Source organism: Belonocnema kinseyi, chromosome 2 (assembly GCF_010883055.1).
Source record: "Belonocnema kinseyi isolate 2016_QV_RU_SX_M_011 chromosome 2, B_treatae_v1, whole genome shotgun sequence".
Taxonomy (NCBI): domain Eukaryota; kingdom Metazoa; phylum Arthropoda; class Insecta; order Hymenoptera; family Cynipidae; genus Belonocnema; species Belonocnema kinseyi.
Window position 1 is genome coordinate 553692 of NC_046658.1, and position 17285 is coordinate 570976.

The 17285-nt window shown below is 33.6% G+C and overlaps 2 protein-coding genes across 3 annotated transcripts in view; one reads left to right on the forward strand and one right to left on the reverse strand.

The window, feature by feature from the left end:
• LOC117168109 (matrix metalloproteinase-14) overlaps positions 1–17285 on the forward strand; it is a 518894-nt gene that overhangs the window by 471510 nt on the left and 30099 nt on the right. The gene's annotated exons all lie outside the window — the stretch shown is intronic.
• The window catches only part of LOC117168110 (O-glucosyltransferase rumi homolog), a 165346-nt gene that overhangs the window by 58081 nt on the left and 89980 nt on the right, over positions 1–17285 (reverse strand). The window contains exon 5 of the mRNA XM_033353506.1: positions 10906–11138. Coding sequence (XP_033209397.1) covers positions 10906–11138 — 233 coding nt within the window. The remainder of the gene's footprint in view (positions 1–10905; positions 11139–17285) is intronic.

A 17285-nucleotide genomic window follows, 5' to 3' on the forward strand; every position in this document is an offset into this window, starting at 1 on the left:
ATCAGCCTTGGAGGAGATTATGTTGAGAAATAAAAAAAAAATTCTTAAAAACGTTGTTTTTCTTGGTCAGGCCGGAAACTTATCAATCCACCCTCGTACTATAAATAACTCTGCCCGCCCGGTACGTAACGATTGCAATAAAACGATGATATGACCGTCCCATCACTTCTCAGTGCCGTTTAGGTGCTGAAAATCAGCACAAACAGCCACTGAAAAGGCACTAGCGGCCCAGTGACGTTCACTAGCGCTTTTTTCAGCGATTAAACAGGTGTTTTTTAACAAAGCTCATACTAGTAAGTAGAATAAAGATAATGATAATTCTGTAGTAGATAAATATAACATTAGTCAACGCGACATATTTGATAAGCGGGAAAGTTTGAAATATTTTTTACTTGATCTCTAACACTCTTCCTTAATTAAAGCATTGATAGTTCTTTTACTTACGAAGTCCTAGTCCGATTACAAAATGTTCGTATTTCCCTGCAGTAAGCAGCTTCGTTTGCACATCTGCTATTATCTCTTCGGTGGGTAGCATTCCCAGTTTAAACAGATGATTTTGAAAAAACCATCCTGATATACTGATATCTGATGATAATAAGATTCGATCTTTAGTCAAAGACTGAATTGTTTGCAAGTTTTTCTTCCATAATGCACATGTACTCAGCCTCGATTGATGATAAGGCTACAGTTCTTTGTCTACGTGGGCACCAGGACACAGCGTCTCCAGATAGGATAAAAGAGTATCTTGAATACGATCTTCTGACTAGGTGACAGTTACCCCAATCGGCGTCTGCATATCCAATCATCCTTCGAGTATCCCTTCTAAAGACAAGCTTCCTTTTAGATGTTCCTTGAAGATAACGTAACACTCGCTTTGCCGCCTCCCAGTGACACTGAGCGTAACAACTGTTAAATTGACTGAGCACGTTCCCTGTGTGCGCTATGTTTGATCGTGTTGCCACTGCAATGTATGTGAGAGCATCAATTCGTTCTCCAAACGGAAGCTAGTTCATCTTCTTAGTGTGTGAAGGTGTGTCGAGTTTTATCCGCGAACGAATGGGGCCTTGACTGGCTTGTAATTTTTCATGGCGAATCTCGATAAAACTTCTGTGATATATCCAGTTAGACTTAATGTGATTTCCCCTTTTGTTTGGTTAATCTCTATTCCTAGACAGTAGCTTGCTGCTTCAAGATCCTTGACATCGAAGTGATCCGAAAGCTTGCGCTGGATTTCTTGAATTCTTTCTGCATGCGTGACACAAACAGGATGTCGTCGACGAATACTAGCACGCAGGACGGTTCCTTTCTTTGAGTGCCTGCGTATAGGCACGTGCCCGAATTTGTAGTCTTCAATCCGATCAATTTTAAAACTTGGTTTAATTTTGCCTGTCACTGTCGACCGGATTGACGTAGGCCATAAATAGCCTATAGCAGTTAAGAAACCTTTTCTCCTGATTTGAGTGCGTTGAGCATCTTGTTTTTTTTACACAGGATTTCCTTGTCGGTTTCAATCTTGCCTATTTCTTCCAGGGTTTGAACCAATATCTCGGATTTCTTCATTTAGATTAATGTATCGATATCTCCATTCAGATATGCTACTGCAATGTCCAGTTGTGAGACTTCTAAATCAAATTTCGATGAAAGTGCCATGAGTAATCGGAATGATTCCATTTAAACTACAGGAGCAAAGGTGTCGATAAAATCCATTCCCGGCCTATGGGAAAATCCTTGAGCTACTACTCTAGCCTTCCTTCAATTTAAAGTTCCCTAATGCTAGTCCTGCCTATATTTAATTCCGCTACATAGAAATTGTATTTTTATTACGACCGCACTGTTCGCGTTACTGACTTCGAAACGAACGTCACCTTTTGCTTTCACTGTCATGGTGGCATTGTTTACGAGTTTCAAAGAACTTGTTGTATCTGTCACGTTGGTAAATGCACTTTTATTGTTGCACAAAAGTGAAGTGTAACCACTATCTATATACCAAACGTCACTTGAGTTTTGCATATCCTTTTTAGCGAAAAACCAATGAGTTTTTTTACATAAATTGGGGTTGTATTTCCGGCTGTATCACTTCCAGCGCCGCCACTCTTCCTTTTTTTTTGAGAATTTCTGTTTTAAGTTTACGAACATGGCAGCGTTCTCACTTCCTTCACCCCTCCGCTATCTAACATTATGCTCCCCAATTATTTTACTTTTGATGTTATCAGGATCGAGTAATGTGTCTCGCGACTCGATAGCGCACGGAAATTATCAAAACTACTTGGTAGACTGTAGAGTAGCATAATTGATGGAAGATCACCGTATACCTCTCTTTCCACTGAATGTAGCTTATCGATGACGTCGAAAAATCGAAAGAGATGCTCTTTCAAATCATCCACGTCCTGCATTTATGCTGCGTCAGTTGCTTAAGTAGAGCAGCATTTCGCGCGGGATCCTTAGATGCGTAGATACATTCTAATTTTCTCCAAACATCGTGTGATGTGATGCATCCTTTGATTGGTTCTTACTCAGATGACCTTGTACAAAGTTTTAGATCTGCTTTTGCCTTACGATCGGCTTTTAACGATTCCTTTTGTCTTTACTCTGCTAGTCTTCGATCCTCGCCTTCTCCGGTTGGTTTCGGTTGTAGTGCTTCGCCGGAGACGCACGTCCACGTATCATTTTTTATGAAAAGTTCTTCGGCCTGAATCTTCCATGTATTTTAGTTGTCTCAAGACAACATTTCGAGTCGCGCTAAAGAATTTGTGTTCATACAATGCTCCCTTTCTAGGATTAGCTTTGGTAGGCTTATAATTTCCGTAAAGAATTATTTTTAGCGCAACTACACACAACACGCGTTTTATTTGTTTTTTTTTACAATGCGAGTTGTTACGTACCTGGGTCCCATAACCTCTTGGAAAAAAATAAGTGCGGGGAGACAAAGTACTCATAGATCAAACACGCGTATTTTAACAAAGGGCACACTGGTAAGTAGAATAAATATGATGAGAATTGCCTGGTAGATAAATAAAAAGTCGATCAACGCGACATCCGTGATGAGCGGGAAAGTTTAAAATATGTTTTTATGTGATACAATTTTTTATAAACTCAAAATGAATATCCAGTTCGTTAACCAAATTTTTCAACGAAACGAAAAAGATCCTAACGAAAATGATCCTAATGTTATTTTAAATCTTGCTAAAAATTCAAAAAATTATTTGCTATTCAACGTTTTAAAAATTTTCAAAAGATAAAAAAAAAATGTTTTTGATATATTATGAAATATTTATCCAAATTTTTATTATACTTGAACTTGGATTTGAAGGAACTAAATTTGAGTGTTCCCAGGACTGAAGCCGTGCGGCGGTTTCTGATGAGAGCAGACGCGGAAAGAATGTGCCATAGTCAGCGATGCGTGAAAAACCAATAGCATTGCGATGAAGCGATGTTCCCTAACTGCCTAACTGGATAACTGCGACACGTTGCAGTTGCGAAACCGAAATAAAATTGAAAAAAAATTTAAATAAAATAAATTTCTAAACTATTCCTATGAAATTTTTCAATTAGACAACAATTTAAAAAGTTAAATCATTTTTCAAAAATATGCCATTTATGTTTTCGAGAGGTCGGTAAGTTTAAATCCTCATTTTTAGTAGATTTTAACAAGATTTACAAATCATCTGAATAAAATTCTTTAATTGGACATAAATTTAAAATTTTCTATGTTAATTGATCATAGTGGAAAGTTTTAAAACTGAAGTTCTAACGAATGGAATCAAAGCTTACGGCTAAATGCCTCTGTTTAGTGATTTTAAGAAAATTGTATTTTTTTAATCACATTATATTGAAATTGTTTATTCTTAATCAGATTCGATAAAAATAAAATCAATGCTTTCTTCGACTATTAATATAAATATGCATGTGTAATTTTTTGTAGGTCTTACGGTCTTCAATTGTTAAAAAAATATATAATAAACTGTAATTACTGAAAAAGTTCGTTTATTCAACCTTCCGATGTTTCGGTATCACTGCGTGCCTTTTTCAAGAAATCTAAAATAAATTTATATAAATAGCAACAATTTTTTTACATTATAATTAACTAATTTAAAGTAAAAGAGACCAAATGACCTGTATTTTGTTTGAAGTGAACACGAAAAAACGATAAAAACTTCAAAATTGGAGTAAAAGATGTCAATGTTATCAAGTCAAGTATTAAAAGTAAAATTAAAAACCAATTAAAACTCGCAATTTTGGTAACAAGTGAAAAAATGTTTTTTAAAATATATAAGAAGACAAAACCCTCAAAATTTAATAGGTTTTTTAATTATAAGATTACATCCTTATGGAAAAGAAAAACAACTTTATAATAGTTATGGACAGACGACGAACATATGACAAAGTAGAAATAGGACATATATCAAGGCGGCAAATTCATTAGTACAAACTAGAGGCGTAATTTAAAGGAACCGCAAATGAGGAAAGCGCGCCAAAGCACTAGATTTTGAATTTATACTTTTTTTATGATACTTTAATATATTTGATTAACATTCATAATTTTTGTCTGTAAAATTAATAGAAATATTACGATATTTATTTATAAATGTGGATTCCAATATTCGTCTTTTATGAGTGTTTTTTTCTTTGGCTACAATTTTAATACTGTTGAAATCGAAATTAAAATAATGGTCTAAATCCCAACAATGTTGTGTTCAGAGACTCTTGTTTTTAGTCCTCTCCCTGTTTCACCAATATAAACTTTTTCACTTCAATTACATTTTATGAGATATACAATACCAGATAAATTAACAGTAGTCAGAGAATCCTCGAACATACGGTAGTGTAACTTTTAAATCTGATTAATTGCACGTGTCAATCCAGTTATTTTTCCTACTCGAACCATTAAAGATTTCATGAATTCTTTCTTTAATAATACTATTTATCAAAGGGAGCGGATAATTATTTTGAAATAATGTGATTTTTACTTAATCCAAATTTTCTTTTCTAAAATTTTAAATCAAGATAATTTATTGAATTATATTGTTCTAGTTTACATGTAAACTGTATGGATTTTTCAATGCTATTAAAAGTATTAATGAAATCATCAACTTTTTCTGTAGGAACAATAGCTAAAATATCATCCACGTATATTTTATATAAAATCGGTGTGATTTTCAATTTTTTTAAAGCTCTTTTTTTTAAATCTTCTAAAACCAGATTCGAAATTACAGGAGACAGCGGTGAGCCCATAGGACAACCATTTAATTGTTTATAATATTTGCCATCAAAAGAGAAAACTATGTTATTAAAAACAATTCTAGTATCGACTAGAAATTCATTTTTTGTTATTTTTGTTAAATTGTGATTTTGTATTAATGTCTCTTCAACGCAAATCAATGCAAGATCTAATGGTATGTTGTCAAACATTGAAACATCATCGAATAAAATCAGTGAATGCGTTGGAGGAACTGTAATCTTTTTTAAGTTATCTTTTAAATTCCAGCTATTTTTAAAAAAAGATTCTGTGTTTCCTGAAATCGGTTTTAAAACATAAGAAATATATTTGGAAAGGTTGTATGTAGGCGAACCAATTGTGGATACAATTAACCTCCATTTTAGGAGAACGAAAGAATTTGTATTTATATATATTTAGATATATATCAATATATGTGATGAAGAGCGATTTGTGGTAGTGTGTTGTACGAGTCGTTCCAGTTAGTATGCTAGAGACTGGGTACCGAGTTACATCTCTGTCGGGCAATTAAAATCATACTTTAGTTAGAAACAAAAATTTTTGTGATTGAATAGATACTGTATAAAAGCCGTTCAATTTCAAAATTGCTTTTCACAAGTTATTAAATACTGTTATTTTTTAATTACCAAAAAAAGTGAGTAAAATTAGTGAACTTATATATCCTCACATATCCCATAGTTTAAGAATCCGGATTCCTAAGAAAACGAGGATCAATTAAGACTAACAAACATTTTGGGGGCTCGTCCGGGATTTGTGGTGGTTTATTATGTTTCACTGGATACGAAAAACAGTGTTAAAAAAAAGATAGTGAAATTAAAATTTTTTTAAATATGACGGCGAGACCGCTAAATTTAAAAAGAGGTGCTCGGTCGCTTACATACGACATTTAAAGTGAATTTCTTCACTTCTTCTCGTTGAACCGAAAGCTATAAGCTTGAAGCATTAATGTTAATCCTTTACTGTCAATTGACGTAAAAAACTTGGACAGTGTTGATGTAATATCGTAGTTACAAACAAGTCTGTAGGAACTCTTAAGAAACAACGGATGATTCATGTCTGGACTGTCCATGCCTCTTCTCTGTCTTCTTAAGCGGTACTCTCTCTACTCATTACGATCAGCCAGAAGTTAATTTTAATTACTCTTGAAGGAGGCCAGACTTTTCTTCAAATAAGCGATAACGCAAATTCATGCGTTATCCTGTGCCAGTGATCTATCTTTCTGAATAAGATACTTGTCAACCTCTTGACAATATTTACTACGAGGAGAACCAGCTTACGTCAATGCAACCACGAGGCGCAACCAGCTGTCATCTTTGAATTGGATGTTCAACGAAAATAAAGATAGGTCTAAGCTCTATTTAAATTGCAATTGTCTTCGAAATTAATTGGATTATTCATTGAAAATTCAAAGATAGTTACATTGGTCGTATTATCACATTACATTGGTATTATTCTTACGATGGAGAACTTACTCTCTGTGTTATCTGAGATATCTCAGTCTGTTCAAAGGACAGAGACTAACTTTAAAAATTGGGCAAATCCTATATTACAAAGGCTATTACTAAAGCAAGAATAGAACTTCTTGACCAACGTTGGCAGAATTGTGAAAGTTTACATCTACAAATCAAGTCTGTGACTAGTTCTGTGGAAAGCGAAAAAATAGATTATTTTTCGAAAAGCAAATTTCTTCTGATCGAGGATATGTATTTAAATGCTCGTGATTTCTTGATTCATCAACTTGATTTAATTAGTCCGGAAGTTGCTGAGTCAGAAAGTTTAAATCAATCGCAAATTTTTAAACATGATTCTGTATCGGTTAAACTTCCTCAGATTAGGTTACCAGATTTTTCTGGAGAATATAAAGATTGGGAAAACTTTAGAGATTTATTTGATTCTCTTATCATTGAAAACGATTCTTTATCTAATGTCACAATATTGCACTATTTGAAACCTTCTTTAAAGGGTGTCGCTGAAAATCTATTAAAACATGTTATTATTTCTGAAGCCAATTTTGTAGTAACTTGGGAGTCGCTAAAGACAAGATACAATAACAAAAGAGCACTTATTATAGTTCATTTACAAGAAATCATTAATTTCCTGAAACATTAGCACTGGGTACATTTCTCTATGGTTGCCAATACAGAAAATTGTTTGAAAAATGTAGAACATGAAGATCTAAAATTTAATATCAGAAAAACTGTTACTCAATTAAACTCTAATCATAATCGAATAAATAACTTTAACAATTAAAAAAAATCTATTAAACTTATTGAAAACTTTAAAAAAGAAAACAAAAATGTATTTTTTATAAATATGCGTAAGGGTAACATAACGGTAGCAGCCAACAGAGACAAATATAATGAAACTGTAAAAAATATGCTTAACAATTATTTTTTGTATAAAAATATTAAAACAAGTCTCGTTCCAACAATAGAAGGAAAATGTAGCTATATAGTTACTAGATGGGAGAAAAATATATAAACTAATGAAAAAACTTTATATAAATTAAAAACGCACAATAGTACTGTAGCTAAACCTTATGCTCTACCAAAAGTACATAAGCCTAATTTAAAATGGAGGTTAATTGTATCCACAATTGGTTCTCCTACATAGAACCTTTCCACATATATTTCTTATTTTTTAAAACCGATTTCAGGAAACACAGAATCTTTTTTTAAAAATAGCTGGAATTTAAAAGATAATTTAAAAAGATTACAGTTCCTCCAACGCATTCAATGATTTCATTGGATAATGTTTCAATGTTTGACAACATACCATTAGATCTTGCATTGGATTGCGTTGAAAAGAAATTAATAAAAAATCACAGTTTAACCAAAATAACAAAAAAAATGAATTTCTAGTCGCTACTAGAATTGTTTTTAATAACATAGTTTTCTCTTTTGATGGCAAACATTATAAACAATTAAATGGTTGTCCTATGGGCTCACCGCTGTCTCCTGTAATTTCGAATCTGGTTTTAGAAGATTTAAAAAAAGAGCTTTAAAAAAATTGAATTTCACACCAATTTTATATCAAAGATGCGTGGAAGATATTTTAGCTATTGTTCCTACAGAAAAAATGGATGATTTGATTAATACTTTTAATAGCATTGAAAAATCCATACAGTTTACATGTAAAATAGAACAAAATAATTCAATAAATTATCTCGATTAAAAAATTATAAAAACATCAACAGGTGAGTTGATTACTAATTGGTTTAAAAAAGATTCATGGTCCGGCAGATATCTTAATTTTGATTCCCATCATTTGTATTGTCAAAAGGTTGCCCTAATAAAAAGTTTAATAGATAGATGCGTAAAGTTAAGTCATATAAAATTTAGAAAAGAAAATTTGGACCAAGTAAAAATCACATTAATTCAAAATAATTATCCGCTTCCTTTCATAAATAGTATTATTAAAGAAAGAATTCATGAAATCTATAATGGTTCGAGGAAGAAAAATAACTGGATTGACACGTATAATAAATCAGATATAAAAAGTTAGGCTACCGTATGTTCAAGGACTCTCTGAACGGTTGTGAAAATCACTAAAGAAATTTAACATAAATGTTTATTTTAAAAACAATAACACTCTAAAAAGATTTTTACCTAATCCAAAAGATATTGATACTATTGATAATTTATCTGGTACTGTATATCTCATAAAATGTAATTGCTGTGAAAAAGTTTATATTGGTGAAACAGGGAGAAGACTAAAAACAAGAGATTCTGAACTCATTAAAGACGAATATTGGAATCCATATTTATAAATAAATATCGTAATATTTCTATTAAAAATTAAAAACGAACTAATTCGGTAATTCTCGTTTATCATATATTATTTCGACAATTGATGACCGTAAGACTTACAAAAAATTACACATGCATAATTATGTTGAAAAACATACTTCTTATATGCTATTCAATTTTATGTACATCATTTGATTTTTATAAAGAGAGCAATCTCTATAATTTAATAATCAGAATAGGAAATTTTATTCTTTTTTTTTAAATGTATTGCTTCGAAAATGGAGAAGTTTATATTTGATAAAAAAGCGAATTTTCGCCATTTTTGATATTTACAATTGAAGAGTCCGGTCTAAACCTGTTATCTAACAATTTGTTAGATATTGATTTTTTTATTTTCTAGAACATTTTTTAAATGCAGTTAATATCCAGAAAGCGAAAGAACAAAAATTTCTTTTATTTTTTTTTTATAGAATAGGCAAGTGAGACACATTTAAGTGTGTCAAAAATGGCGAAAATTCGCCATTTTTGATATTTACAATTGAAGAGTCCGGTCTAAACCTGTTATCTAACAATTTGTTAGATATTGATTTTTTTATTTTCTAGAACATTTTTTAAATGCAGTTAATATCCAGAAAGCGAAAGAACAAAAATTTCTTTTATTTTTTTTTTATAGAATAGGCAAGTGAGACACATTTAAGTGTGTGTGTAGTGAAGTTTATGTGTGTGTCGGAAAGTTTTTTGTGGCTAGCTTCGCGTCATCTTCGATGTTTTTGTCCACAGACCGCTGTAAAGATAAAGGTGAGCGACGCGTCTCGATTACTAACACTCAACACATTTTTTCAATAATCTATTTTTAATATTTGCAAGCACATCAATGTTCGGCTTGCGATGCCAAAGATTTTGACATAAAAGACTTGCCAGCAGCAAGAAAAACTGACGTGTATTATTTTTCTCTGCTAAATTAACAAAAAGCATTTTACAGTTTAAAAACTATTGAAAATTGCAACAAAAAAAACAACGATTTTCCTTCGCTGTGTAAAATAAACTTAAAATTTATAAATAAATTGGCAGAGGGCCCAGTTTTGAATGCTTAGGACTAGAAGTTTGTTATTTTTTATATTATTTTGGAAATTTATTGTTTGGAGAATTGAGATAATCCTTATTTGTAACAGTCCGTGAAGAAAGGGACTTAACGCACGTTAGCTTCATTTGATAAAAGGAGCGATTGAAGGGCCGGTCCAACAGAGAAATCTCATAAAAGGCCCTCACTTTGCAGTTGAATAACAATTCGAATTTTTTAAATATAGGAATAATATTTTTCATTATGAAAAAGCTAATAAAAAACTTTTGATAGGTTTACAAAAAACCAATAATCGTCTTTTTACTCAATAGTAACAATAGTCACAATTATAAAGAAAAAAGTGTAAATGCGAAAACTTTGGTAATATCGAAATTTATAGTTTGGCGACTTAATACCCTTAGAGTATTATTATAAAAATATTATTTTTATAATAAATATAAATTAAACATCCACGGAGTCTTAGGATATATATTTGCTTTCAATTTCTTGTCATTTATAAGTATCTTAGTCAAAATAAAATTTAAAAATTTGTATTTGCAATAAACTTTCAGTGATATTGAGAAACTTACCCAGTTTAAATAACTGTATGATTTTTAAATCAATTTGAAGGTATTTGTCTGTCTCAGTGTGTATTATATTAAAATATTATTTATAAATTATTATCTGCTTATATTTTAATTTAAAAAATGAGGTTCATAAACTTACCCAACTAATCTGGAACTGTAGAGAAATTTCCATATTTTAAAATAAAAAATAAAAACAAAAACATATATAACACTTATTTAGTGCAACTTAAAAATTACAATATACATAATAATAAATGTCATTATTGATCTTACTCAAGCTCAGATTGACTAGCATCTTTTGGTACTGGAATGTAATGAATCCATGGTTTCATAAGATTGTAATAAAATTCATTCCACTCGTGACCTACATGAAACACCAGTGATCGACACAGGAACAAATGTTTGTGTCGAAAGGAAGCAGCAACTCCACGATAATTAAATAAATACTTATAGGCACAGTGCGATTCTAATGCAACCTCAGCAGCTGGTGGAGCATGTAATGTATCCTAAGAACAAGGTAATAAACATGGTAATAAACAGAATATACAAAATTGCGAATCAACAGTTATATCTACTATACAAACCTCACAGTTCTTACAACAGTAGAAATAGAAGAAATAGAGGATGTTTCTAGACAAATAAAAAATGTTAAGAGAACAAATATTAAATGCACCGGCACACAAAAAAAGTGGTCTATCTGACCGACTACACTAGCATATTTATATGTCTTTTGGGTCGCTGAATTCGAATCCGGTGTCCAAATAACCAAGTTGGCTCGTATTTTTCTAAAAAAAAGGGGAAGATAGACGTAAAATCGGCGAATACAGCGATTTTTCTTTTATACTTTTGCAACAAAAAAATTTTTATGTCCGGTGGTCTAAATCAACATATCCTTATGTTTGTGGGGTCGCTATATGCGAATCCGGGGTCAAAATAACCTAGTTGGCTCATATTTTATCGAAAAACGCAAAATTAGACATAAGATCGACGAAAACCATTAAACCTTTACCTTCCTCGACTGGGATTGTCGTTCACTGCAGATTCCCTTTACGCCTCACATTTTGGGGTTTTTAATTTGCGTTAGTCTCCTTGCATGGCAATAGTAGGATTTTTTGTAAATAAGTACCTTGATTGACTTGATCTCGTTTTAAACTCCAACAGTAGTCAGCCATTATGTTGATATCCCAACATCCCTTATATCGCCTCTCCATCTCTTTTATATCCTGATGGAAACGTTCGCCTTTCTCTTCACTAAAGTCTCCCACGTTGGCTGGAAACTTATTTATATGCGAATGAAGAAAATGTAGCTTCAAATTCATAAGGCAGCCTAGTTTACCAAAGTTTGTTACCATTTCTGAAACCACATTTTGATAGTCTGTACTTTTCGTATTACCTAAAAAGTTTTTTATAACATTTTTAAAACTAAGCCAGGCATCTTTTTCAGTGCCAGACATTTTTGTAATGAATTCTGGATCCTGCAATCCGTCGACTTTGCATCTATTTTTGCGTTTTTCGATCAAATATGAGCCAACTGGGTTATTTGAACCCTGGATGCAGAATTAGTGACCCCAAAAACATAACGATATGCTGGATAAGTCCACCGGGGTTGAAGATATGTTTTTTTTTTTGCAAAAATATGCACGAAAAACCGCTGTTTTCGGCGATTTTACCTCTATTTTTGTATGTTTCGATCAAATATGAGCCAAATGGGTTATTTTGACCCCGTATTCGGATTCAGCGACCCAAAAACCATAAGGATATGTTGATTTTGACCACCGGGCATGACACATTTTTCTGTTGCAAAAGTATATAAGAAAAATCGCTGTATTCGCTGATTTTACGTCTATTTTTGCGATTTTCGAAAAAGTATGAGCCAAATTGGTTACTTGGAACAAAAAAACCAGCTATAGCACCGAAAAATCGATTTTCTGGTTTTATTGATCCGAAATAATTAGGATTCTGCCTAAAAAATGAAAAATCCCCGTTGCTCCACGATCAAAATTGAACTTTGCAAAGCTCTAAGTTGGCATGTGATTTTATTCGCATCACGCTCGACTCTTGCACAAACAATCTTACGTGTCGTGCCTGTGTGATACCTTAAAGCTCTAATATGTTTCGCTAGGTTGATCCCCACTCGATCAGCGCGATTAGACTGTTTTTTTTTTTAAATTTTTTTCCAGCATTTTTCAAATCTGATTTACTTGTTGCAATGAAACATGAAAATAACACATAATATGATTATTATTTATTGCCATAATTTATTTTTTACCCTAGACGTCCTTAGTGAGCCGTTGTTCTTATTCATATTTCTCAAGCCTTTACACACATACGTACCCTGCCCAAAATTTTTATCGAATTAGGATGGAAGCTTGCAAAAAGATTACTGAGAATTAAGTCGATCTGTGCGTTGCGGAACGGATAACATACTTTCTGAGGAAGGGACGGATCCGTCTAGCTGAAATTCTCCGAAGATTATGTAAACAGTTCGGAAAATCCACCATTTTATTAGGCCCACGTGTGCTTTCAGAATAGAACATTAAATAAGCAAAACATCTTACAGATACAGGCCACATACAGGGAATATGAGAATTAAAAAAATCGAGGTAATTTCCTGGACTACGATAAAGTAACCTGCACATGTCCGTATTCTTTTTAGAAAGAAGACATTAAGAAATCTCTAATCACATGGTCAAAGTTTATTTTCTAAAGGGGACATTATGAGGAAAAATAATACCACTTCTTTGTATTTTTCTTTGATTCCAAAAAAAGTTTATAAACAAAGTCTCGTTTATATTTTATCCACCCTCGTATTACATTAATTCAATAAACGATGTTGAACATTTGATTAAAACAAACCCAATTTTAATCAAAATGCCATCAATTAAGCCTAATTAAAGTTAATTATCTAAGGAGTAAATTGCATTTAATTATATACAGCAGTGCTTACTATTAGACGAATATTTTTAATTACATATGTAATCACGGCCATAGCTTTGTATGTAAGGTCCTGGATTTTATATTAATAAAAAAATCTCATCTATCTCCGTATAGACATACGTCCAAAGGTACTACTGAAAGCCAACCTACAAGATATAGTTCGTGTTTGCCAAACTTCCAAATGAAGATTCGGTTACATGCAGATACGCTTTGCTTTTGTCGTATCAACGTTAATTAGCCACTAGCTAATCTTATAGAAAAAGAAGGAAGAAAAGAAGAAGATGCGTTATCCCAGCTATAGGAATCCTCATCACTCCAGTTGGTTACATTTCGAAGCAAATTTCAGGAAGTGGAGTAATGATAATATGGGATACGACAATAGTAATGAGCATGTGCGGAACGGAATCTTTCTTTGGAAGTCTGGAAACACGAAAGTTCTCATGGATGTTCCCGGTAACAACCTGTGAATTAAGATTATAATAATATGGTTTAATTCATAAAAACTTAAATCCTAAATATTTACGCTTTCTGCTGTATACATTTTAATTTCTTTTTACTTCGAACAATGCATTTTATATCAATCTTCTTCAATCGTATAATTATTTCTGCCAATAATTTAAAACATTTTAATTATTTTGAAGAGGATAGATACTAAAGTCAAGTTCGTCCATTTGTATGCCATGAAAATACACTGACGGTTGATGCTCTATCTGTTAAGTGGAGATCCAAAGCAAACCAATCCCACTCAATTTTGTCGAAAGTTGAAGATAGTATGCATTTTGTGAATACGTTATGAAAATAATGGCACAGTGTCGGCAATCATGAACAGAAGCAAATTGTTTTCTTTCACGTTATGTTTAAATTGTACTGCTAGTGATGTTTAGCGATCAATTATTCTTTTACTTATAATGAAAAAATATTTATAGGGATATTTAAGAGCGGAATGGCACGAGGTACGCGTCACCGGTGCCTTTTAAGACCCATCAACGTTGGGCCCCCTTGACTAGGAATACAAAGTCTCTGCATAAACCTGAGTAGAGTACCCCTGTATATTAATCCTACGATTAAGGCCATTCACTAACATAAACTGCAATAGGGGCGACGGAGCACCCTCCTGTGGGCAGCCCCGTAGCTAGCATGCTTCCTACCCAGCTTACTAGCTGGTTTGACACACCACACGCCAAAGCCCCTCGACAAGTTACTTATAGAGGAGTATTCCTGAAGGCACGACCTATATCTAAGAACGTTTCCACAGCATACCCTTTTGTTCCAATACTGCGTCTTCAGGATAAAAAACGTAAAGCTGCTCGGGCAACAATATTTCTCAAATGTGTGACCTTCCTCCCCAGTTTTGGGAATGAAGGTCACTGCACCTTTCTTCCATGGCGATGGCACATGTTTTAGAGCAATGCTTGCTCTAAATAATTTCGTCAGTGGAGGGATGACAACATGCAGGCCTTTTGTAAAAGCGCCCGATAGATGCCATCCGCCCCTGGTGATTTTAAGGACCCGAATGAACGTACGGCCCATTCCAAATTTTTTCTGTCTACGAGCTTAGAAGCGAAATTCCATTCGGCCCTCTCCAGCTCCTGGTCCCAGTCTTCCTCCTCTTGGTCGGTTTGGATTTTCTGAAAACCCGGAGAGTGAACTTACATCAGGTGGTTCCGTGTTGCTTTTTCATCTTTGGCAAACTCACTATTTTGGAGCCTTGTTAGTCTGAGGCGCGCTTTCGGATATTTCGTTAACATCTTGTAGAGCCTCGATTTATTTTGGGCCGTCCTATAAATGTCCCAGCCTAAAGGCAATTAACTTCTATTTACCTTGTTGCACAACGCTCTTGTATTTTTGCAGAGTTTCTCCAGGTGGGTATTCTACCATTCTGCACCTTTCATAGACATATATATATTTTTAATTTTTAACTTAATTTTATATATTTTATATATTTTATATATATTATATTAACTAATATTTTAAGTTTAAATTTTAATAATTTTATTTCATAGACAGGGCATATATTCCAGCTTAGCTCTAAATTATACAACAGAGTGATTGTTTCCACATCTCTAAACTGCCTCAACGTTCTTATAACCTAATAGGTCCAAGTAAGGAAAAGATTGTCACAATTCAGGCAGGTAAATAATATATATAATATAATTAGAATTGTAGACACGGGACTCAAATTTTCCAAATTTTAACTTGAATTTCGAAATTTTGTACTTTTGACCCCTAACTTGTATTTTAATGTTAAAAAAACGCCTCGCTATGAATTTTATGAGAACCAATCAGTTGAATAGAATCTTCAACCTTTTTAATCAACTTATCAATTGCTTTTATATGATGTAGTCAGAGCAGAAAATCCACGGTGTGCTCTAACTCATCAATGTAACCATAGTTTGTAGGAAATAACACAATCATTCCCTGAGTTCCTCTTTAAATGAGTCTTAAAGTGTATTTCTAGGATTTCTAATCTTTGGAACCGCCAGTTTTCCTAGGTTTAGCTGACAAAAGATACATTTGTCGTCCACAAGAGACTCTTCATCAGAGACTCTCCAGGAGAGTGTATCAAAACTCCAGTTTTTAATATTTTGGAACATGGGGGTGCAGAAAAGTTGTGAAACCATGCCAAATGAAAGTACAAAAAGTTTCAGTCCGATCGGATAAGATCTACTATCCCCGCAGCGCCCTTGAAATCTTCATGAAAGCATGCAAATTTGCTCGTAGCATATGAAAAAACTTTCTCCAAAAGCCCCTTTCCTAGACGTAGCTAGGGTTGTTGCGACTCAGGTTTTCACCCTTTATGAAAAGGCATACATACCTGCTACGGGCCCCTGCTGATGTCTTTACCAAAAACCCAGTTCGCGGTCTTTACTTTGACAGCCGTAAGGATAAAACTAGCGTACGAGTAAAAGAAGGGGCAAAATACTACTGGCACATTCATGCCGAGGAACACATTTCACTTGTGCAAGAGTTAGACTCGTGTTATCTTGACCCTGTTGGTTGCGATGGAACTAACGTAGACACCGGATACAATAGTGGAGTTATTCGTTTGTTAGAGAAGAAACTAAAACATCCATTACAATGGATTGTTTGTCTCCTCAATTTTAATAAGTTGCCTCTTAGGCACCTTATGCATCTTCTCAATGGTACCACCAGGGGTCCTAAAATTTTTTGTGGCTTTAAGTAGCAACAGTTAGGTCATCCACTAATGGTTTGCTATCAAGATCAAGCACTAAGAATACCAATAATGCGTACTATGCGCAACAAGAAAATTTTCTTGAGTCCATGTTGGCCGACGAAATACAGGAAGTTAGAAAATGGCACTTTAAACAAGTCTGTCAAAGAGGCAGCAGCCTGTGGCTGCAGAAGGCGGGGGCGAACAGATATACCCACGCATTTTCCGTGTTTCTGTACTACATTTTCAAGTAACACAGTGCACGGAAATGGTTTATGGCTGTTTGGTTTGGATGGGAGAAGACGAAACCCGAAAACGGGCTTTTGGGCTTATATTAAAATCCCGGTTCGACTAATCGCTTTCATGATATCTCGACTAAAGCTTTTTGTAATTTCATTTGGCATGGTTTCACAAGTTTTCCGCACCCCCCCCCCCCCCCCCCCCCCCCCAATCATCTAAAACATGAAAAATTGGATTTCCTGTTTTTGATTTGTAATGTGGGATTATTATCTCGATTCAGAATTTCAATCTTAGTACCCGCTAG